The sequence below is a fragment of the Camellia sinensis genome, chromosome 2, assembly GCF_055761805.1.
Source record: "Camellia sinensis isolate YWXY chromosome 2, ASM5576180v1, whole genome shotgun sequence".
NCBI classification, from domain to species: domain Eukaryota; kingdom Viridiplantae; phylum Streptophyta; class Magnoliopsida; order Ericales; family Theaceae; genus Camellia; species Camellia sinensis.
In genome coordinates this window covers 32,432,573-32,456,849 of record NC_138962.1, presented here as the reverse complement: position 1 = coordinate 32,456,849, position 24,277 = coordinate 32,432,573, and the positions used below count along the sequence as shown (strand labels likewise).

The 24,277-nt window shown below is 36.6% G+C and overlaps 2 protein-coding genes across 8 annotated transcripts in view; one reads left to right on the top strand and one right to left on the bottom strand.

Moving 5' to 3' along the window:
• Window positions 1-24,277, top strand: part of LOC114266388 (E3 ubiquitin-protein ligase MBR2-like) — a 282,653-nt gene that overhangs the window by 74,788 nt on the left and 183,588 nt on the right. The gene's annotated exons all lie outside the window — the stretch shown is intronic.
• LOC114288743 (transcription factor bHLH95-like) lies at window positions 334-2,332 on the bottom strand. The gene is made up of 3 exons (XM_028232336.2): window positions 2,252-2,332; window positions 535-990; window positions 334-414 (listed from the first exon to the last, which is right to left on the bottom strand). Exons 1-3 carry the CDS (start codon window positions 2,330-2,332, stop codon window positions 334-336), a joined length of 618 nt encoding a protein of 205 aa, XP_028088137.2.

Here is a 24,277-nt window from a genome sequence, read left to right as displayed (position 1 = left end):
TTATTTGTCACTTACCTTCCGCTTTCTTCAAATTAGCTTCTACTATTTCAATAGTTTGCTGAGCTTCTTGTGGATCAATGTCACTACTCTTCTCCGCATCATTTACTAAAACAGTGATCTCATTATTGCCTATTCTAGCAAAACCACCCATCAGAGCCATCGTTAACCATTGATCGTTAAGGCGTATTCTCAAAATACCTATATCTACAGCTGTGGCAATATGGCCTTAATTTGGTAATATGCCAATTTGGCCACTATTAGGAGATAAAATGATTTCTTTCACTTTAGAATCCCAAATAATTTGATTAGGAGTCAATACAGAAAGATTTAAGGTCATTTCTTCAAATTGCTCTCCATTTCTAAGTTCATAGCCTTCACGATGGCTTCATCGATGTTACCTACCAAATAAAAGGCCTGTTCAGGAATATGAAAAGTTTTTAATTTTTAGATTCATCTAACAACAGTAAGTAGAGAAAGTGATAGCTTGTAACAATCCTCTCTAATGTGCAAGGAAGTAAGTTAGAGGAGACTTACGTGGGCTTGAATCATGTACATGGTCCGATTCTGATCCGATGAAACACGAGCAGACACAACATCCAGCTTGTGCTTCTCCAACACATAGCAGATAGCAGTGAAAAGTCCAGCCTTCTTCATCGAGCACACGCTGTTCTGTGCATGATCATCGCACACATTCAAGATCACATTCGGAGAAGTCCAAGTCTGGAAAAGAGGAGGGAACCGAGAGAGAGACACTGGCAGTGCATTGGATGAGTTTGAGTTTGTGTTGTTTGAAGAAACTTGATCGGCCATGAAGGCCTCCCTCGAGTCCATGGGAAGCTTTTGTGGGGTGATTATGGACGATTGACCATCGAAGTTCATGGGTGTCAAGCCATGGAGCCTTTCCAGCTTCTGCCTTTGGAGCTTTTGGAGAGTTTGTTGTAGGGATTTTATGTGGGTCACTGCTTCATCCACAATTGTGGACTTGTCTGCCTGTACAAATATTCAATGTGAACTATCATATGGTTGATGAGAAGGCAAAATTCAAACAAAATGGATGTGGGTAATTGTAGTTTCATCATTTTTTGAAATCAAATGCCCATCAGTTAAGCATTTAATTTAAAAAAAAATACTAATATTACACAATTTTGAATGAACTTTTTATATAAATATTTTGTTTGTATATTATTTTTTGTTTGAACTAGGCCCTAATGACCCTCTTCTTATATCACAATAAAAATGTTAGAATAAAAAATGTATAATTTAGTTTTTGAGTATGGTCAAAGCACCAAATTTAAATGTATCTCATTCAAATTTTGAAAATTTTCTAAGTACATGATATGCGTTATGTCTAAGACTCATGTGCTTATCCCAAAATTTCTTTTTTACTTTGGGAGAGTCATATATAATCGCATTAAACCATTTTTGTAAGACTAACATACACATGCACTTCCTTTTTAATAAAGTGAACAAAATCCACCAGTTATCGGTGTTCTAATAAATACCAGTTAATTGAAACTTTGTGTTGTGAGAGGAATATTAAGTTATCAATTTCTCTACATATGCATAGAAATTAATAACATAATCAGATACATTTCTTTTACATTAACTGCGTTAAAAGTTTGTGTTTGATCTTGTAATTAGTTTTTCATAAAGTCGTAGGCCATCCACATTAAGAAACAAACGGAAATTGATGAGGTTTATGAAGTTACTCGAAAGGATTAATGGGAACATTCAGTTGAACTTTACCCCCCCTCCCTCCCAAAAAACCCATAACTTAATGAATACATAACTTCACTAATAGCATTTTAATGATTGATAGTAATGAATAATTGATTTTTCATTGAATAAGTGTCCCATCACCCCATGACAACCTTAAATATAGACTTGATGAAAAGGACATCCTCAAATATTATCACATTGATGAAAAGGACTACTCTCTTATATCTTTCTCATTAATTTCCCTTTAAAGGAAACAAATTGAAAAACTTGAAAGCTTTGTATGTAAAAAATGATTTGCCTTAATAAATTAACTTTGATAAATAGATGGGAGAGAGACTCGAACAAAAAGGTGGGAAAACACCAAAATTAATCATAAAATTGGACGATTTTTATAAGTAGTGTCTAACTCTTTTATCGGTTTTTATATTTCTAAACTTTTTCAAGATAGAATAACCTGGCATGAACAACTACTTAATTATCATTCCATATGTACACATCAATCTCAATCTTGAAAAAGATGTGAATGAATTACCTTGGGAAGGAGATGAGGGAGCAAAGCATGAAGATTAGAGAACATGTTCCTCATCTTCTTCCTTCTTTCTCTCTTGTCCATATATGTATGTCCAGGGTGGGTAAGTAAATGAAAAGAGTTACTTAGCGTGATCTAGGGGCTTAATGATTGATAACGCCCAGACCTTCTACATGTTTTAAAATAAAATAAATTTAAGAAAAAGAAAAAGGGGGGGTGATTATGATGATACGTACACAAGCGTTATTTGGCTTTTTGTATTCAATTAAAATCATTAGTTTGTTGTCGTGACGTGACACATTAGTTTTGCGTTGTCTTTAATTTTGAGTAGATTTTTTTGCGGTGTCTTTAATTTTAATTTTGCGTAGATTTTTTTGTAAGTGAGGTATTGTTACCAAAATATGCTTGGTTATAAGATAATAAAATAGTTTTTTTTAATAAATTTACTTTATTAAGTTTAATGAATAATTTATGAATCAAACATATATATTAAATGCAAGAAGGTTGGCTAGATCTTTATCAAACATATAATCGTGAATTTTCTTTGTCCATATTTAATTGCTTAACCATGAATTACCCTTCATCTATTCGTTTTTTGTATTTCCTTAATAAAGATTTCTTGGGTTGATTTTTATATTATTTTTGTAGTGGGAGAATGTATATTTGCTTTGCAAAAAACACTGCACAAGTGGAGTAGCAAATGCAAAGAGTTACTTAGCGTGATCTAGGGGCTTAATGATTGATAACGCCTAGACCTTCAACATGTTTTAAAATAAAATAAATTTAAGAAAAAGGGGGGGGGGGGTGATTGTGATGATACGTATACAAGCGTTATTTGGCTTTTTGTATTCAATTAAAATCATTAGTTTTGTTGTCATGACGTGACACATTAGTTTTGCGTTGTCTTTAATTTTGAGTAGATTTTTTTGCATTGTCTTTAATTTTAATTTTGAGTAGATTTTTTGTATATGAGCTACTGTTACCAAATATGCTTGATTATAAGATAATAAAATAGTTTTTTTAATAAATTTACATTATTAAGTTTAATGAATAATTTATGAATCAAATATATATATTAAATGCAAGAAGGTAGACTAGATCTCTATCAAACATATAATCGTGAATTTTTTCTGTCCATATTTAATTGCTTAACCATGAATTACCCTTCATCTGTTCCTTTTTTGTATTTCCTTAATCAAGATTTGTTGGGTTGATTTTTATATTATTTTTGTAGTGGAAGAATGTATATTTGCTTTGCAAAAAACACTGCACAAGTGGAGTAGCAGATGCAAAGAGTTACTTAGCGTGATCTAGGGGCTTAATGATTGATAACACCTAGACCTTCTGCATGTTTTAAATTAAAACAAATTTAAGGAAAAAAGGGGGGGGGGAGAGGGGTGATTATGATGATACGTATACAAGCGTTATTTGGCTTTTTGTATTCAATTAAAATCATTAGTTTTGTTGTCGTGACATGACAGATTAGTTTTGCGTTGTCTTTAATTTTGAGTAGATTTTTTTGCATTGTCTTTAACAAATATGCTTGATTATAAGATAATAAAATAGTTTTTTTAATAAATTTACATTATTAAGTTTAATGAATAATTTATGAATCAACTATATATATTAAATGCAAGAACGTAGGCTAGATCTCTATCAAACATATAATCGTGAATTTTCTTTGTCCGTATTTAATTGCTTAACCATGAATTACCCTTCATCTGTTCCTTTTTTGTATTTTCTTAATCAAGATTTCCTGGGCTGATTTCTATATTATTTTTGTAGTGGGAGAATGTATATTTGCTTTGCAAAAAACACTGCACAAGTGGAATAGCAGACGCAAAGAGTTACTTAGTGTGATGTAGGGGCTTAATGATTGATAACGCCTAGACCTTCCACATGTTTTAAAATAAATAAATTTAAGAAAAAAAGGGGGGGGGATCGGGGGTGATTATGATGATATGTATACAAGCGTTATTTGGCGTTTTGTATTCAATTAAAATCATTAGTTTTGTTGTCGTGACGTGACACATTAGTTTTGTGTTGTCTTTAATTTTGAGTAGATTTTTTGCGTTGTCTTTAATTTTAATTTTGCATAGATTTTGTTGTATGTGAGGTATTGTTACCAAATATGCCTGATTATAAGATAATAAAATAGTTTTTTTTTAATAAATTTACTTTATTAAGTTTAATGAATAATTTATGAATCAAATATATATATTAAATGGAAGAAGGTAGGCTAGATCTCTATCAAACATATAATCGTGAATTTTCTTTGTCCATATTTAATTGCTTAACCATGAATTACCTTTCATCTGTTCCTTTTTTGTATTTCCTTAATCAAGATTTCGTGGGTTGATTTTTATATTATTTTTGTAGTGGGAGAATGTATATTTGCTTTGCAAAAAACACTGCACAAGTGGAGTAGCAGATGCAAAGAGTTACTTACCGTGATCTAGGGGCTTAATGATTGATAATGCCTAGACCTTCTACATGTTCTAAAATAAAATAAATTTAAGAAAAAGAAAAGGGGGGGGGGTGGTGATTATGATGATACGTATACAAGCGTTATTTGGCTTTTTGTATTCAATTAAAATCATTAGTTTTGTTGACGTGACGTGACACATTAGTTTTGCGTTGTCTTTAATTTTGAGTAGATTTTTTTGTGTTGTCTTTAATTTTAATTTTGCGTAGATTTTTTTGTATGTGAGGTATTGTTACCAAAATATGCTTGATTATAAGATAATAAAATAGTTTTTTTTAATAAATTTACTTTATCAAGTTTAATGAATAATTTGTGAATCAAATATATATATTAAATGCAAGAAGGTAGGCTAGATCTCTATCAAACATATAATCGTGAATTTTCTTTGTCCATATTTAATTGCTTAACCATGAATTACCCTTCACCTGTTCCATTTTTGTATTTCGTTAATCAAGATTTCTTGGGTTGATTTTTATATGATTTTTGTAGTGGGAGAATGTATATTTGCTTTGCAAAAAACACTACACAAGTGGAGTCGCAGATGCAAAGAGTTACTTAGCGTGATCTAGGGGCTTAATGATTGATCACGCCTGGACCTTCTACATGTTTTAAAATAAAATAAATTTAAGAAAAAAAGGGGGAGGGGGTGATTATGATGATACGTATACAAGTGTTATTTGACTTTTTGTATTCAATTAAAGTCATTAGTTTTGTTGTCGTGACGTGACACATTAGTTTTGCGTTGTCTATAATTTTGAGTAGATTTTTTTGCGTTGTCTTTAATTTTAATTTTGCGTAGATTTTTTTGTATATGAGGTATTGTTACCAAATATGCTTGATTATAAGATAATAAAATAGTTTTTTTTAATAAATTTACATTGTTAAGTTTAATGAATAATTTATGGGTTAAATATATATATATATATATATTAAATGTAAGAAGGTAGGCTAGATCTCTATTAAACATATAATCGTGAATTTTCTTTGTCCATATTTAATTGTTTAACCATGAATTACCATTCATCTGTTCCTTTTTTGTATTTCCTTAATCAAGATTTCCTGGGTTGAATTTTATATGATTTTTGTAGTGGGAGAATGTATATTTGCTTTGCAAAAAATACTGCACAAGTGGTGTAGCAGATGGAAAGAGTTACTTAGCATGATCTAGGGGCTTAATGATTGATAACGCCTGGACCTTCTACATTTTTTAAAATAAAATAAATTTAAGGAAAAAAGGGGGAGGGGGTGATTATGATGATACGTATACAAGTGTTATTTGATTTTTTGTATTCAATTAAAGTCATTAGTTTTTTTGTCGTGACGTGACACATTAGTTTTGCGTTGTCTATAATTTTGAGTAGATTTTTTTGCGTTGTTTTTAATTTTAATTTTGCGTAGATTTTTTTGTATATGAGGTATTGTTACCAAATATGCTTGATTATAAGATAATAAAATAGTTTTTTTTTAATAAATTTACATTATTAAGTTTAATGAATAATTTATGGGTTAAATATATAAATATATATATATATATATATATATTAAATGTAAGAAGGTAGGCTAGATCTCTATTAAACATATAATCGTGAATTTTCTTTGTCCATATTTAATTGCTTAACCATGAATTACCCTTCATCTGTTCCTTTTTTGTATTTCCTTAATCAAGATTTCCTGGGTTGATTTTTATATTATTTTTGTAGTGGGAGAATGTATATTTGCTTTGCAAAAAACACTGCACAAGTGGAGTAGCAGATGCAAAGAGTTACTTAGCGTGATCTAGGGACTTAATGATTGATAACGCCTAGACCTTCTACATGTTTTAAAATAAAATAAATTTAAGAAAAAGAAAAAGGGGGGGTGATTATGATGATACGTATACAAGCATTATTTGGCTTTTTGTATTCAATTAAAATCATTAGTTTTGTTGTCGTGACGTGACACATTAGTTTTGCTTTGTCTTTAATTTTGAGTAGATTTTTTTGCGTTTTCTTTAATTTCAATTTTGCGTAGATTTTTTTGTATATGAGGTATTGTTACCAAATATGCTTGATTATAAGATAATAAAATAGTTTTTTTTATTAAATTTACATTATTAAGTTTAATGAATAATTTATGAATCAAATATATATATTAAATGCAAGAAGGTAGGCTAGATCTCTATCAAACATATAATCGTGAATTTTCTTTGTCCGTATTTAATTGCTTAACCATGAATTACCCTTCATCTGTTCTTTTTTTGTATTTCTTTAATCAAGATTTCTTGGGTTGATTTTTATATTATTTTTGTAGTGGGAGAATGTATATTTGCTTTGCAAAAAACACTACACAAGTGGAGTAGCAGATGCAAAGAGTTACTTAGTGTACGGGAAAGAAATAAATCTTCTCGTATAATCCTGTTGATCAAGTCTGCGCTCCTTCGTACGTCGTCGCTTTACTTCCTGAAAACACAAACGTGAGCTAGCCGGCGAGTGTGTGCCGGATACCTCTCCGATGCCTAAGTCAGCAAAATAGACAAATAGACAAAAAACTCTATGTGTTCGGGAATCAAAGTTGTGTTACCTCTCCATAAGTGATGTTGTGAGCTTTTATAGGTTTCGCGTGGCATAATCCTAGTAGAACTCTTACTCCTCCATGTAGAGTCCTCCAAGGAGTCATACTCCTGAAAGATAATGCTTATCCTTCAACACCCTCCTCATTGCTTAAACCTAGTGAGATGGTTTTACCATGGTCGGACTCCAATATGACCGAGGTAAGCATGGCCATGCTAAGCTGCAGACTAGACTGAGCTAACTTTAGCTCGGCTCTTCCCTTCACTGCTCTTACCCCGGTTTCTCTCAGTGCTTAACCATGGTATGTTTCAACCAGGATAACAAATAACATGGTCCCGACCGGGACAACTTTGTGTGTGACAACCGAGCTTACCGTAAACTCTCTAGGACCGGAGTAACTTCAAACCTCTTTTGGACCGGACTAACTTTAAGCCTCCTTTGGACCAGAGTAGCTTTATGGCCTTTTTACTCAGCCCTTCGTACTGTGGCCCATAACGACCTATTACCCAGCTCAGCCCAATTTTCATATAAATTACCCTCTCAATTGCCCCTTAATTCCATCTGCGCAGCATGATAGGGTTTACCTTGTCTACCAGCCGAGCTAAAAACTTTAACCTTACTACTGAGCTAAGCTTTTAAGCTTTTCCAATCGAGCTAAAACTCTTTTAGCTTTTCCAGCCGAACTAAATTCACACCGGGCTGCACTTGCCCAGTCAAAACGTCTCTTCAATCACAGCAACTGAATCGCTTCTCATTCCAAGGACACGTGGCATGCTCTCATTGGCTGAAGGCAGCTGTCACGCCGTCTTCGTACCTCGTGTTTTTTTTGAACAATTCCCGCCTTTAGCCTTTTTTTTTTTTCACAAAACAATCCCTAATGCGTTGAATCATTTACTTTACTATTCACCCTTTCTCTCTTGTAAGCCTCTGAACCCCCCATTTCAACTTAATAACTGTGGAGCTCGTGATTTTTGCTTGCAACTGTTGCCCTCATCTTGACCTGGTAAGTTATATAGATTTATTCTCCTTTTATCGTGTTCATATTTGTTTAATCCATAGCTTTTCGTTTGTCTTTTTACGAAACATATTCTTTCCATTTGCTTTGCCTTGCATTTTCTGGAAAAAAACTTAGTAATAGAATCACTTGAAATAACCTGAGAAACACTGGTTTCAATTCAAAATCACAATATAACCAAACTAGGAAGTTGTTTGTAGTTGATGTCAATCTAGCCAGACTACAAACCGGACTAGCACTTCATGCTAAACTAGTAGTTTCATCAGGTCGAACCATCTTTCGTTTCATTTATCTTAGCCGGGCTAATTGATCCGTGCTATGTTTGTAATAGTATGCTTGAAAACCTCGACCATGACTGAGCTACATCTCGGGGCTAAACCAGCCTTCTTAGCTCAAACTGAACTAAGAATGCTGCCTCTATAGGCTCAACTGAGCTAACAAATCCCTTGCTCAAACCGAGCTAGCAAACTTTCGCTAAAATCGAGCTAGCAGACCTCTTGCTCAAACCGAGCTAAGACACGAAGCAATTCACATAGCCGAGCTAGGATTTCATTTATCTTGCCTGTGTTTCTTTTAGCACGGTCCAACGATCTGTGTTTAACCTTGGTTTTTCACTTTGCAGACTTAGGTTGTCCAGACACTCTTTTGAGCGCTCAACCGAGCTACTTGGCACCATTCTCCGACCGAGCTAACACCCAAGTATAATTTATTTATAACTTAAACCATAAATGGAAAAGTATAGGTATTTAGTAAATACACCTGGTGGTATGGCTGAATTCCGAAAGGATTATAACATCCCTGACGATGTTCACCTCTCCTTAGCTGACCTAGATACCGTTCCTTGGGGTAAACAGGGTTTTGTCCCTTTTAATGTTATTTCCATTGTGGAGTGCGATCTACGCTTCCCTGTATAGCCCTTACTCTGTGAATTCCTTAGGCAAACCAAACTCTGCCCTACCCAACTTTCCACCAATTCTTACCGTATAATAAACGGAATAGCCGAGCTAAACCGCCGGGCTGGCCTTAACCTCGATCTTGCCGAGCTCTTCCACCAGTATTCCATAGGATCAGCCGAAGATGGCTGGGTTTACTACTTACGAATAAAGTGCCGGCGTGAAAAAATAATAAAGGACACACTGGATAAAGACTTGAACGATGATGATTTTTTCTGGGTATCTGGGAATTTTGAAGACCACCAAGCCCAGATCCCAGGCCACAGAATAAATTGGAACAAGGGTGTAGTCGGTAGGGTTACCCCGGCTTTACTGCATTCTACTTGTTATTTCGGTTTTCTGATTGTGAACCGAACTAAATGTTGTCTTCTTTCTTGCAGATAGGAACTTTCTTAAGTCCCAATACAGCTACCCCAACTTGAACGTGCTTCGCGCCGCGCTGCGATATCCAGACCGGAATTGGACTGACTTGCTTAATTTTGAACCGACCTACAAATACAGTGGAAAACGAAGGACCAGGGTAACTAACTTTCTGCTAGAAGCCTCTCCTGAACCGGACCCATCCTTGCCTCAAATCAACCTTATCCCACTTACTGCCGAACAAGAAATGGCCAAAAAGAGAGCCGTGCGAGCCCTTCTGACCAAAACAAACCCAACCGAGATACCACCAGCCGATCAAACTCAGGGGACCGTGGTGGCCCTTCCTACTCAACAACCTTCATCATCTCGCCCAAGGAAATGTGCCCGGACTACCCAAACCGAGCAACATCTTGTTGATGAAGATAAAACCGCGATTTCTCAAACTATTCTGCCAAGCCCTCCACCGAGCCCACAACCGGAGTGCTCTGGCCAAGTTACCTCCTCCAAATGGGCTCTAAAAATCACCTTTCAGAACCGTGCTATCACAGATTCTGACTCAGTGGTCGCAGGGAAAGACCACCTGATGGCATTCAACCTGGCTAAAGGTGTTTGCCTTCCCGCCGGCATGAAGCACCACAACCACTTGACCGAGCTAAAGGCCATCCGCTCGGCCACAAAATCCATGGTGCTCGTAAGTAACTTCCTTTGCTGATTTTTCTAATCTGCACTACTTTCTGCTTGGTTTTTACTACAAGTCTCTTCCCATTCTTTTTCAAGCTATGCAAAAGAACCACATTGCACACAAGCGTGTGTTTGAGCTTCGTAGAACAACAAAGCAAGCCATGGCCGAAGTAACCGAGAAAACCGCCAAGCTAGAAGAGGCCAGGAAGCAAATAGCCGAGCTAAAAATCGAGAGTGATCGTCTGACCGGTCTTGTTAGCTCGGCTGAAGCAGACAAACAAAAGGCTGCAGCCGTGATGAAAGACAAATATCTGCGGAAGCTGGCCAAGCTTGAAGGGAAAAAGAACGCCGAGAGTGAGAAGCTGAAGAAGAGTGCGGATGATGCCGAGCTCCGGGGTTACAAGGAGGGGGAGGCTACTTACATTAAACAATGTGAAGCTGTCAAGGATCTTTTCTTCAAATGTGGGTGGAGAGCGACTGTGACGCAACTCGGTCATGGTCCAGAGACCGAGGTCTTCAACCCTCCTACATACTTCATACCAAACTCTATGGCGGAATATGCTGCTGCCCTTCAGCAACAATTTCTTGAAGATTCAGATGATGAAGAAGAAACCATGCCTAATGATACCCCGGTCGTCAATGAGCCTGTCAATCAGTCAGCTCGGTTAGAGCCAGTGGTGGAAGACCTGACTAATGAGCTGCCTACAAAAACTGTGCTCCCAACTGAGACCGTGCTCTCGAATGAAGCCGGGCTCCGAGTTGATCTTGATGCGGATCTAAATGATCTGTTTGCTTGACTTTTCATTTCTCTACTTTTTGCTTGATTTTTGTATTTTCTTTTCTTTGCTTTTGGACACAGATTGTAACCGAGCTGAGGTCCCATCCTTTGTACTTGCTTTGAATTTTTAATGAAGTTTGCTTTTTTGTTCCAACTCTTATTTCGGTTGATCTCTATGCTTATACTTTACTTTCTAACTGAAGTCTTGGATGAGGTACAACATTCTCTTGCCGAGATACCTTATCTCGGTCTTAACATTACAACTATAAGTAGACCTGCCAACCACTCTTTAGCCGAGATTTTTACCTCGGCTGAAGATTACCAAGAGTTGGTTTAATCCAGCCAACCACTCTTTTAGCCGAGATTCTTACTTCGGCTGAAGAGTACCAAGAGTTGGTTTAATCCAACCAACCACTCTTTAGCCGAGATTAGTACCTTGGCTGAAGAGTACCAAGAGTTGGTTTAATCCAGCAAACCACTCTTTAGCCGAGATACTTACCTCGGCGGAAGAGTACCAAGAGTTGGTTTAATCCAGCCAACCACTCTTTAGCCGAGATTAGTACCTCAGCTGAAGAGTACCAAGAGTTGGTTTAATCCAGCCAACCACTCTTTAGCCAAGATACTTACCTCGGCTGAAGAGTACCAAGAGTTGGTTCAATCCAGCCAACCTCTAAATTGGTTATTTCTGCCAATTTAGAATAAAGTGTTTGGTTATTCCGACCAAACGTCCTGCAGCCTGGATCCTTATCTTGGGCTTAGGAGGGTTGTTGGTTTTTCCCGCCAACCTCTAGATTGGTTTTTTCAGTCAACCTAGAGTAAAGTGTTTGGTTATTCCGACCAAACGTCCTGTAGCCTGGATCCTTATCCTGGGCTTAGAAAGGGTGATGGTTTTTCCCGTCAACCTCTAGATTGGTTTTTCCAGCCAACCTAGAGTAGAGTGTTTGGTTATTCTGACCAAACGTCCTGCAGCCTGGATCCTTATCCTGGGCTTAGGAGGGTGCATAGTTGGTTATTCCGGCCAACTTTGCTTTCAATGCCCCTAACTCACTAAAAACGATCGTTTACAGAAGGAAACAACTATACTAAAAAGAAGCTACTTATTTTATTGAGAAAGGAAAAACTTACAAGTATTCTGAAAAAAAAAAGCTAAAAATAAAATAGTTTGAGATTGGCAGTGTTCCACGGTCTGGGAATTGCTTTGTCGTCCTCATCTTCTAAGTGGTATGCCCCTTTGCCAGCTAATCCAACCACTTTGTAAGGTCCTTCCCAATTAGGCCCTAACTTGCCATCTCCTGGTACTACGGTGTTTCCCATCACTTTGCGCAGTACCCAATCTCCGATTTTGAATTGTCTTGGATGTACTGTTTTGTTATACTTTCTAGACAACTCTTGCTGGTACGAGGCAATTGTGAATCAGTGCTCTTTCTCTTCTTTCTTCGGCGAGGTCGAGCTCCAATGTTATGGCTTCTCCATTCAAGTCTGGATCAAAATTTTCGCTTCTAATTGTGGGGAGGCCAACTTCCAATGGGATTATTGCCTCCATGCCATAGGCTAAAGAGAATGGTGTCTTTCCAATTGATATACCGGTGTAGAATTGTAGAACTCTATCTTGTATTCTTCACAAAAGCCTCTAAAGATTCTGCCATCAAACTGAGTGCCGTTGTCTGATATTAGGGCTTTAGGTATGCCGAACCGAGTGATGATATTCTGCCAGACGAACTTCTTCACATCTTTTTCCTTGATTAATGCCAATGCTTCTGCTTCCACCCACTTTGTGAAATAGTCTGTTGCTATGAGAAAGAACTTCCTGTTTCCGGGTGCTGTTGGAAGTGGTCCTACAATGTCCAAGCCCCACATTGCGAAGGGCCATGGGCTGGTCAATGGTAGGAGCTCTCTGGCTGGTTGATGTATTTGGTGTGCGAACTTCTGACATTTCTCGTACTTCTTCACATACTTCTCCGAGTCTGCTTGCATGTATGGCCACCAGTATCCTTGCGAAATGGCTCTGTAGGCTAACGATCTTCCTCCTTGGTGGATTCTGCACACGCCTTCGTGTATCTGGAACAAGAATGCTTCTACTTTGTTGGGGTGGACACATTTTAGATAAGGTCTTGAGAATGACTTTTTGTACAATGCCATAGATGGGGAGAGCCAAAATCACTGCGACTTTGCTCTAATTTTGTTGGCTTCTTTCTTTTCTTCTGGTAAGACGCCATCTTTTAAGAATAGTATGATGGGATCCATCCATGAGGGGCCTAGTTCGGCGCAACATACCTCTTTTGCTTCGGGGTCTTCAATGCTTGGTCTTGGTAGGTAGTCGATTAGTAGCGGATGAGGGATGGATGTATTTGCCATTGAAGCAAAGCCTGCTAGTTCGTCTGCTCTGCTGTTTTCTTCCCTGCCAATTTGTTCTATCCTTACTACTTCAAATTTCTTGATCTCTTTTCTGACTAAGTCTTGGTACTTAGCCATCCTGTCATCCTTTGCTTCGTAGTCGCCTGAAATTTGGTTTACTACTAGTTGTGAGTCGCTGTAAACCATTAGCTCGGTGGCCTTTATGTAGAATGCTGATTTAAGACCTGCAAGAAGCGCTTCATATTCTACTTCGTTGTTTGATGCTAGGAAGCCAAGGTTGACTGCTTGCTCCATAACTAAGTCATCTGGTGAGATGAGGACTATGCCAAGTCCTGCGCCGTGCCGGTTGGATGCTCCATCTACGAAGAGCTTCCACATCTCTCCAATGAACAATTTCCAGCAAGTGGAGGGGTCAGATGATGCCGTGGGGTCAAGAATGTTACTAGTATTTTCTTCAAGGTTCATGCTTGCTGTCAGTCCCTTGCTATCTGATTGTACCAAGTCTTTATTTGTTGGTGAGTCTTGGCTTGGTGTAGCATGGTTCGCTTCTTCCTTGCTTTCTTTACTCTGGTCTGCCTTGGGGTCTGACTGAGTATCCTGTACCATGGATTGCGCTATTCCGACGTCGACTTCTATCCTTAGTTCAGTTGTGTCAGTCAGGTCGACTGGGCAGATATGATGACTTCTTGGGGTGAATTCCGTGACAAAGTCTGCCAACGCTTGGGCCTTTATCGCGGTTCTGGGTTGGAATTTGATGTCGAATTGTCCCAACTCTACTGCCCACTTCAAGATTCACCGAGAAAAGTTCACCCTCTCAAACAAAGCTTTTAATGGGAAAGCTGTGAGGACGACTATGGTGTGGGCGTCAAAGTAGTGCGACAACTTCCTTGAGGCCATCATCAAGGCCAATGCTAGTTTTTCCAGTGGCAAGTACCTTGTTTCGGCGCCTAGCAATGTCTTGCTGACATAAAAGATGGGTAGGTGTTGGATTCCTTCCGCACGGACCAACACTGCGCTAATTGCGTGTTGAGAGACCGCCAGGTATATGAAGAGTTCTTTTCCAGGTATTGGGGTGACAAGCAGTGGTGGAAAAGACATGTATTCTTTCAAGTTTTCCAGAGCGCTGTCACATTCTTCGTCCCACTCGAACTTGGCTTTTAATGCGTGAAAAAATGGTCGTAGTCTGTCTGACGACTGGCTTATGAATCGGTTGATTGCAGCTGTCATGCCGGTGAGATGCTGCACTTCTTTTATTGTTTTTGGCCTCTCCAGATCTTGAATTGCTTTGATCTGAGAGGGGTCTGCCTCTATACCCCGGTTGGTCACCAAGAAGCCTAGGAATTTGCCCGATCCTACTTCGAATGCACACTTAGACACATTGAGACGTAATTTGTACTTTTTAAGGATCTGAAACATCTCACCTAGGTCCTTGAGATGGTCGTTCTCATCCTTGCTCTTGACAACCATGTCGCCGATGTAAGCTTCCATCGTTCTGCCTAACAATGGTTCAAACATCTTGGTGACCATCCTTTGGAATGTTGTCGCTGCATTCTTTAGGCCAAAGGGCATGACCTTGTAGCAGTATAGTCCTCTTGGAGTTGTAAAGGACGTGACCTCCTGGTCTGGTTCGTACATGGCGATCTGATGGTAGCCTCTGTACGCATCAAGAAAGCCAAGTCGGTTGTGCCCCACCGTTAGGCCTACCAGTTGATCTATCCGTGGTAGGGAAAAGCTGTCTTTTGGGCATGCTTTGTTGACTGTCTTATAGTCGACGCAGACACGCCATTTACCATTCTTCTTTGGCACCACGACTATGTTGGAAATCCATCTGGGATAGTACACTTCTCTGATAGCTCCTGCCTCTAGCAGATTTCCCACTTTTTCTGCCACTATCTCGGCGTGGTGGAGTGCCGATCTGCGAGTGCACTGAATGATTGGTCTGGCAGATGGGTGGACATTGAGTTGGTGACAGATGAAGTCTGGATCAATGCCTGGCATGTCGTAGGGTGTCCAGGCGAACACTTCGATATTAGAGGTCAAGAATTCCAAGACCTCTAATCTCTCAGTGCTGGACAACGACGAACCGAGCAAAAAGAACTTATCTGGGTTCTTTTCATCTATTCTTACCTCTACCAAGTCTTCCACCGCTTTTTGATCAGCCGCTTTGCCGACATCTGGGAACAGTTCATTGCTTTCAGGTTCTTCCACTGAATGAACATATCCCTTGGCAGCGCGGCTGCCATTAACCGTGACAAAGCATTGCTTGGACATAATTTGGTCTCCAAAGACCTCTTCAATTACCCCGATTTCGTTGGGGAATCGCATTACTTGATGGTAGGATGAAGCTATCGCTCGCATGACATGTAGCCACGTTCTTCCCAAGATTATGTTGTAAGTGGAAGGGACCTTAAACACCCAAAATTCCACTTGTTTTGTCATGCTTCCTGCCCTGACTGGAAGGATGATCTTGCCGAATGGCCACTCTGGCATTGAGTTGAATCCGATCAGGGAGGATACAGTTGGTTCCAAGTCTTTGTCCTTCAATTTCAGTTGTTTGAAGGTGTCGTAGTACATTATCTCACATGAGCTCCCTTGGTCAATCAAAATTCGTTTGACGTCGAAATCCTTGACTCGGAGAGTGACGACCAGTGCCTCATTGTGAGGGCAATATACCCTTGCCAAGTCTCTATCTGAAAAAGATATGACGTTCGTGGTTTCTGTTTTTCCCTTTTTAATGGTGGACTGGGCACTTAATACCTCCCTTAAGTGCTCAGCCTTCTTTATCATGCCCCTGAGCTCACATACACGTTCAGGCTTGAATACCCCATGTGTTACGTTTATCACACCTTGAGGTGGGGCGTTGTTTGGTGTTCCGTCTGGGTGGTCGTGGTTTTGGGGGCCTGGCTGCGTCCCTCTTTCTATATACCGGTCTAAGTGACCTGCTGCCACTAACTCCTCCAGATGTTGTCTTAACGGCGTGCAGTTTTCAGTGCGGTGCCCTTTTTCTTTAAGGAAGGTGCAACGTGATCTTTGGTCGTAGTCTTTCTAAGCCTCTCCCAATTTAGCTGGCCATTTGACGAATGGTTCATCGCGTATCTCACTGAGAATTCGATAAATTGGTTTCTTGAATACCGTGGTGATGGCAGTGCGGACTCTCAACCATCCTTTATCTCGGTCCTCTTCGTTATTTCGCCTGCCTCGTCTGTTCTTGCTTTGACGTTCTACTGTATTGACCTTTGCCGTAGTCTTCTTTTCTGGTGTTGCTGTCGCACCAGATTTTGCCTTGGCACGGGCGCCATCGTCCCCCACCCGAATATGTTGGTGCACTCTTTCCATTAAGGCTTCCATCGTGAGGGGTGGAGTCATTGTAATCGAATCCCTCAATCTGTTTTCGACTGGAAGTCCTCTTTTGTACTGTGCGATGGCGAGATTGGTGGGGCAGTCCCCTATCTGGTTAAACGTCTCCCAGTAGCGATTGTTGTAGGACCTTAATGTTTTTTTGTCGCCCATGTCGATGGAGAGTAGCTGATCAATCTCCACTGGCGTCTTGGTGTTCATTCTAAATCTCGTCACAAACGCCTCCGCTAATTGCGCCCAGGAGGCTATGTTGCCTTCTGGTAGCTTTTCGAACCAAGTTAAACCTAGGTCACCAAGGCTAGATGGGAATAGGATGCACATCAAAGCTTCGTTCCGCCGGTATACTGCCATAACCTGGCGAAAGTGGCTTAGGTGGATGTAAGGGTCTGTCTTCCCTTCGTACGTGGTAAATTTAGGCTGGATGAAGCTTGAGGGTAATGGTGCATTCTCAATTGCCGGAACGAACGGCGACCTATGTAGTTTTACCAACGCTTTATCTGTTGGTTTGTAGGCAATGTGCGGTATTGGCATTCCAACCTCGACGCTTCCACGCGTCCGAGGAGCCAACCGCTGAAGGGCTGAAATTCTGTGCGGGCCGCGTACCCTGGCATCCTCCTTTTGTTGCTCCATTTCTTCAAGCACAGTCCGTAAGTCGGATGATTTAGGCAACTCCGTTTGCCTGGATGATGTCTGGTGTGTATGTGAGGGCCGATAGGTACTTCCCTCAGTGTAAGACCTCAATGATCTCGTTCTCTCAGATCTGGAGTAACGAGTTCTGGAGGTCCTTGATTGAGTGTCGCCTGTCCTGAGGCTTCTACTTTCTGCTTGCGATGGCGTGGTATACCTACCACGATCTTTTGAGTGGCGAGGAGGCGTATTGCCTTTGCGCCCCTCTCCTGTCGCCACCCCTTTTCCCTTAATCTGGTGCTTCATGGCCTCCATGCCCGCCGCCACTTTCCTTATTCATTCATATTGCTCTTTTACACGATCCTCCAGAGCTTGAGGGTCGATTCTTCGCCTTTGTCTTTCAGGACTTTGTGAGCGAGAGCGACGGGGACTGTTGTTCCGTCTCCCCATTGTATCCCTCCGGGGATTTTGTCGCTAGGGCTCTAAGTCCGGCATGAGAGGGATAGAGGGCAATCCTTCGCGCCTCCCACCCCCCTCTGGGGTTTGTCTATTGATGGCGGACTGCGGCAATTCTTCGTTATGCGCCATTCAATTAGCGAGGGAAACTTGATCAAGAGGTTTTGTTCTTTGTCTGGTATTACCACAGACGGCGCCAATTGTACGGGAAAGAAATAAACCTTCTCGTATAATCCTATTGATCAAGTCTGCGCTCCTCCGTACGTCGTCGCTTTACTCCCTGAAAACACAAACGTGAGCTAGCCGGCGGGTGTGTGCCGGATACCTCTCCGATGCCTAAGTCAATAAAATAGACAAATAGACAAAAAGCACTGTGTGTTCGGGAATCAAAGTTGTGTTACCTCTCCATAGGCGATATTGTGAGCTTTTATAGGTTCCGCGTGGCATAATCCTAGTAGGACTCTTACTCCTCCATGTAGAGTCCTTCTAGGAGTCATACTCCTGAAAGATAATACTTATCCTTCAACATCCTCCTCACTACTTAAACCAAGTGAGATGGTTTTACCATGGTCGGACTCCAATATGACCGAGGTAAGCATGGCCATGCTAAGCTGCAGACTAGACCGAGCTAACTTTAGCTCGGCTCTTCTCTTCACTGCTCTTACCCCGGTTTCTCCCAGTGCTTAACCATGGTATGTTTCGACCGGGATAACCAATAACGTGGTCCCGACCGGGACAACTTTGTGTGTGACAACCGAGCTTACCGTAAACTCTCCGGGACCGGAGTAACTTCAAACCACTTTTGGACCGGACTAACTTAAGCCTCCTTTGGACCGGAGTAGCTTTATGGCCTTTTTACTCAGCCCTTCGTACTGTGACTCATAACGACCTATTACCCAGCTCGGCCCAATTTTCATATAAATTACCCTCTCACTTAGCGTGATCTAGGGGCTTAATGATTGATAACGCCTAGACCTTCTACATGTTTTAAAATAAAATAAATTTAAGGAAAAAAAAGGGGGGGTGATTATGATGATACGTATACAAGCGTTATTTGGCTTTTTGTATTCAATTAAAATCATTAGTTTTGTTGTCGTGACGTGACACATTAGTTTTGCGTTGTCTTTAATTTTGAGTAGATTTTTTGCGTTGTCTTTAATTTTAATTTTGCATAGATTTTTTTGTATATGAGGTATTGTTACCAAATATGCTTGATTATAAGATATAAAATAGTTTTTTTTAATAAATTTTTGTTATGAAGTTTAATGAATAATTTATGAATCAAATATATATATTAAATGCAAGAAGGTAGGCTAGATCTCTATCAAACATATAATCGTGAATTTTCTTTGTCCATATTTAATTGCTTAACCATGAATTATCTTTCATCTGTTCCTTTTTTGTATTTCCTTAATCAAGATTTCTTGGGTTGATTTTTATATTATTTTTGTAGTGGGAGAATGTATATTTTCTTTGCAAAAAACACTGTCCAAGTGGAGTAGCAGATGCAAAGAGTTACTTAGCGTTATCTAGGGGCTTAATGATTGATAACGCCTAGACCTTCTACATGTTTTAAAATAAAATAAATTTAAGAAAAAAAAGAGGGGTTGGGGGTGTTGGGGGGCGGGGGTGATTATGATGATACGTATACAAGCGTTATTTGGCTTTTTGTATTCAATTAAAATCATTAGTTTTGTTGTCGTGACGTGGCACATTAATTTTGCGTTGTCTTTAATTTTGAGTAGATTTTTTTGCGTTGTCGTTAATTCTATTTTGCGTAGATTTTTTTTTTTTTTTTTTGTATATGAGGTATTGGTACCAAATATGCTTGATTATAAGATAATAAAATAGTTTTTTTTAATAAATTTACTTTATTAAGTTTAATGAATAATTTATGAATCAAATATATATATTAAATGCGAGAAGGTAGGCTAGATCTCTATCAAACATATAATCATGAATTTTCTTTGTCCATATTTAATTGCTTAACCATGAATTATCCTTCATTTGTTCCTTTTTTGTATTTCCTTAATCAAGATTTCTTGGGTTGATTTTTATATTATTTTTGTAGTGGGAGAATGTACATTTGCTTTGCAAAAAACACTGCCCAAGTGGAGCAGCAAATGCAGAGAGATTAGATCTATATGTTGTTTTCATGTCCAATGAGATGCAGCAGGTAATTGATTGTTTTCTTATTTAGTGCATTTTTTGACTTTTGACAAAAAGATGTGCAGAAGAGTATAGAAATGATATGATCCAAATAAATGTAATTATCAAATAAGTGCACCTGTTGAGATCATCCCCAAACAACTCCTAATGGAAAAAGAGTTTATCAAATTGTTATGAATGCACTCCAAATTAAGTTTTCATTGATGTTTCATATCTAATCAACAAAGAAAAAAAGAATATCATTGATAGATTAGATTCAAATAATACCACTAATGTAAGATTTATGTTTCTATTTTCTGTATATTTTGCATGATGATTTGAAAGCACATCATCATCTTGCTCTTTAGTAGATTTATGTGATAATCACTTATATAGTGTTTGGTTTATTAGAATGAAATAAAATAGCCACTCCTTTATAGAATGACTATTCTCTTATAATGGTGAATAGTAATTCCATTTATAATGTATTTTTCATAAATCAAATACAATAAACAATCAGATAACATAGTACAATGTATACATACAGAAAATAAGCACTCCAACTGGAAAGCGACCCCATGTGCTTAGCGTGTGGGGGTCCAACTAATAGAAATTAAAATGAGAAAACGACACATCAGTAAAAAATTTATAGATTAATAAAAAATTATAAATTTAATTATTAATACTTATAAACTGTACTATTGATTTGAATTTTTTTTAAAAAAAAGAAAAAAAGAAAAAGAAAGATCCACTGGCTTTTAATTTCTCCATTAAAGCCAGTAGTAAGTAACCTTGCAGGTAAAGACATGAACAAGTGTACTCAAACTCTAAAATATTATAGGACATTATATTGGTGGTATTTATATTTTGTTTCTTATATTATTTTAGTTTTTACACTTTTAATTTATATAATCTTGACTTTTGATTTTAAATTTTATGTCAATTTGGTCCAAGTAATAATGTTATTAGTGTTTTTGACTGAAAATAAACATTGAATTGGTTAAGGTTAACTAACTAAGATTAGTAAATTTAAAATTTTACTCTAAAAAATATGACCTATGCCACTTAAATGCATATTTTTTTTTATTAAAAATGCTTAGAATTGTAATTAATTTTACTAAATTGAAATAAAATCATAAATTCATAATCAAAATCGAGTCAATTGAAATTACAATGACCAAAATTATACATTTACTAAAGTACAAGGACTACTGTTACAATTTGTCCAATATTATAAAAATTAACAACATAGAATACGTCCAAAAAAATAATTTGAAATGTGCAAAGAAAATGAAATTTATAGATTAGGTTTATTTTAAGTGTCACTTATTAAATTCAAATTTACACTATGTACATGGGTACCTTTTACTATGGCTCTAAACAAAATGAATATAGCAGGTACGACCAGGATTTGATTATTAAATTCAAATTTACACTATGTACAAGGGTACCTTTTGCTATAGCTCTAAACAAAATGAATAGTAGCAGGTACGATCAGGATTTGATTATTAGGGGGGCAAAAAAAACATAGGAAGATATGTGAAGTTAGATTAAAAGTAATGGATTTTTATGCAATTAACAATTGTAATTTTTCATGTTATTTATTGAAAATGAATAAATTCTTATTTTTGATAAATATTTGATGTAACAGTTATACTATGTGATAGCATCACTAATCAATTTGAGTTTTTACATTGCAATAGCAAGAAATAATGATTAGGCTAATGAAAGACAAAAATTATCAACTTAATTTCATTTGCAAAGTGAATGATATAATTAAAAATATATTTTAGAACATAATATGTTATGGAGTTATTATGGTGTGCACTATTTAAAAGGTGAATATCGTATACACGTTATCACAATAAATATTGCAACACTATAACAAATTGCAGCTTCTTTCACCAAAATAGTTCATAACATTTTGCATCACAAATATAATTTGTAAGATTTACACTACATTATTCATAACATAAATATAGTAACTCATACTTTCCAGTTTCAATTTAGAGATGGACACTATAAATTGACTACTCGTAACTTTTATTACACATAATACTACAAATATTTTAAACTTTCATAAATAAATTAAAAAAAAAAATCGATATATTTCTTATAATGGGTTTACAAATAAATTGAAAATTCTACTCTATACACCCCTTACTATATGCCCCATTAGATTATTTCATTTTCTTCTTTAGTTATAACCAATTTTCTTCTTTAATTATGACATTATTTTAGTTATAACTCATGAAATCTTTGATTATGCCTCATGTGTTATTTAGTTATGACATTTTTTTTTAAAAATTATTTAAGTTATAACTCAGAAAGTATGAAATTATGTCATTTTCTTAGTTATAAAGTGCATATGGTGCACACCTTTTAGGGGTGTGTACAATAATCTTTTCTATTTATTATTGTATTATAAAGAGTTGTTAAAGAGAATGGTTAAAAGGAAAAGACTGTACCGCACCTTATAAATATAGAAGAAAATGTTATAATTTCATACTTTTTGAATCATAACTAAATAAAAAATAAAAAGTCATAACCAAATGCAAAAAAGTTATAACCAAAATCTCAAAATAATGTCATAACTAGGAATGTAAGAAATTTTTTTTTAATTAAATTGATTGAACCGGACTGAATCGACTATATTTGGTCTATTTTTTAACAAGAATCGACCTGTTCAGTTTTTTAATTTGATTTTTTTTTTTTATTTTTTTGTTCGATATCCATTCAAGCACGCTGTGCACCAAACTAAACCGAAACCGACCGCTTCAACATGTTTGCATTTATAACATATATATATATATATATATATATAATCTAATAATATAATGATATTAATAAGTACAATAAATTATTAACCTTAATTAATTAACTTTATCATCTCTATAACCTAAATTTGTAAATTTTTATTATATATAATCTTAATTCTAACTCATTATTCTTAAAACTTTAATATTTTATGGCTTTTTTTTTATTTGTATTTTTGTTAATTTAGAAATTGAAATGGATGGATTGAATATATTTGAAGTGGTAGACAAATAACTAATTCAGTATTTTTATATACATTAGTGATTATACTAAAAAGTGGCTTAAGTTTGAAATGCCATAAAATGATTAAACTGCACCAACTTAAACCATTTCAATTGGTTCAATTTGATGCGGTTTGATGAGACAAGCAGTATGTATTAATGTTTAAAATAATAAAACTAATATTATTGGTTTAGTGAAAATTTTTATCTAAATACCAACCGTATCTCGTTCATTACATCCCTTGTCATAACTAAAGAAAAAAAATTAATTCTAATTAAATAAAAAAATAATATAATTGAAGATACATATATAATATGAAAGGTGCATAGTATAATTCTCAGAGTTAAAATTATAGCAATTAAATAGGAGCAAGGCCCATAGAAGTTGTTGGCGTGTTGAACTATATATAACATCAGAGCATCTTGTGCGAAGTAGGAGGCAGGGCCCTGTAAGTCTATACATAGTTTTGTCCTTAAGTAGCAGGTTGGATAGGTTTGATTTGAAAATTTTAATAAATTTCTTAATATATTTAACTTGGTTAAATTTTGAACCAATCAAATTGATTTGAGTTAGAATAATTTATTTTTGTAAAATCTTTTAAATTTATATGAAACTAAGCTTAAAAAATTAATGAATTAATCTCGAAAGAACTTTTAACAAGTCAAATAATGTCAAGGTCAAATAATTTGATACATTTTATAGTCCTACGCTTTATGTTAGTTTTTTTAATATATTAATGTTCAAAATAATATTTATTTATTAATTTGTATAATATACTCATTACACATTTATATGAATTTTATCATTGCATATTTAAGACTATAAATAAATATACTAATTTGTATAATATACTAATTTGTATAATTTTTATAGTCCTACGCTTTATGTTAGTTTTTTTAATATATTAATGTTCAAAATAATATTTATTTATTAATTTGTATAATATACTCATTACACATTTATATGAATTTTATCATTGCATATTTAAGACTATAAAATGAACCAAACAACTTGACTTTAACTTGTATTTCATTTGTTAAAAACTTGTTCGATATCGACTTGTTACGTAAATAAGTCAAATTTAAACAATTACCACTTGACTAAATAATTATATATGTGCTATAAAAAAATAAATTATTTAAATTTGATTCGTATTCAGCTCGTTAATGTAAACAAATTAAACTTAGAAATATTTTATAACTCGCTAAATTTTCAAGTTATATTTG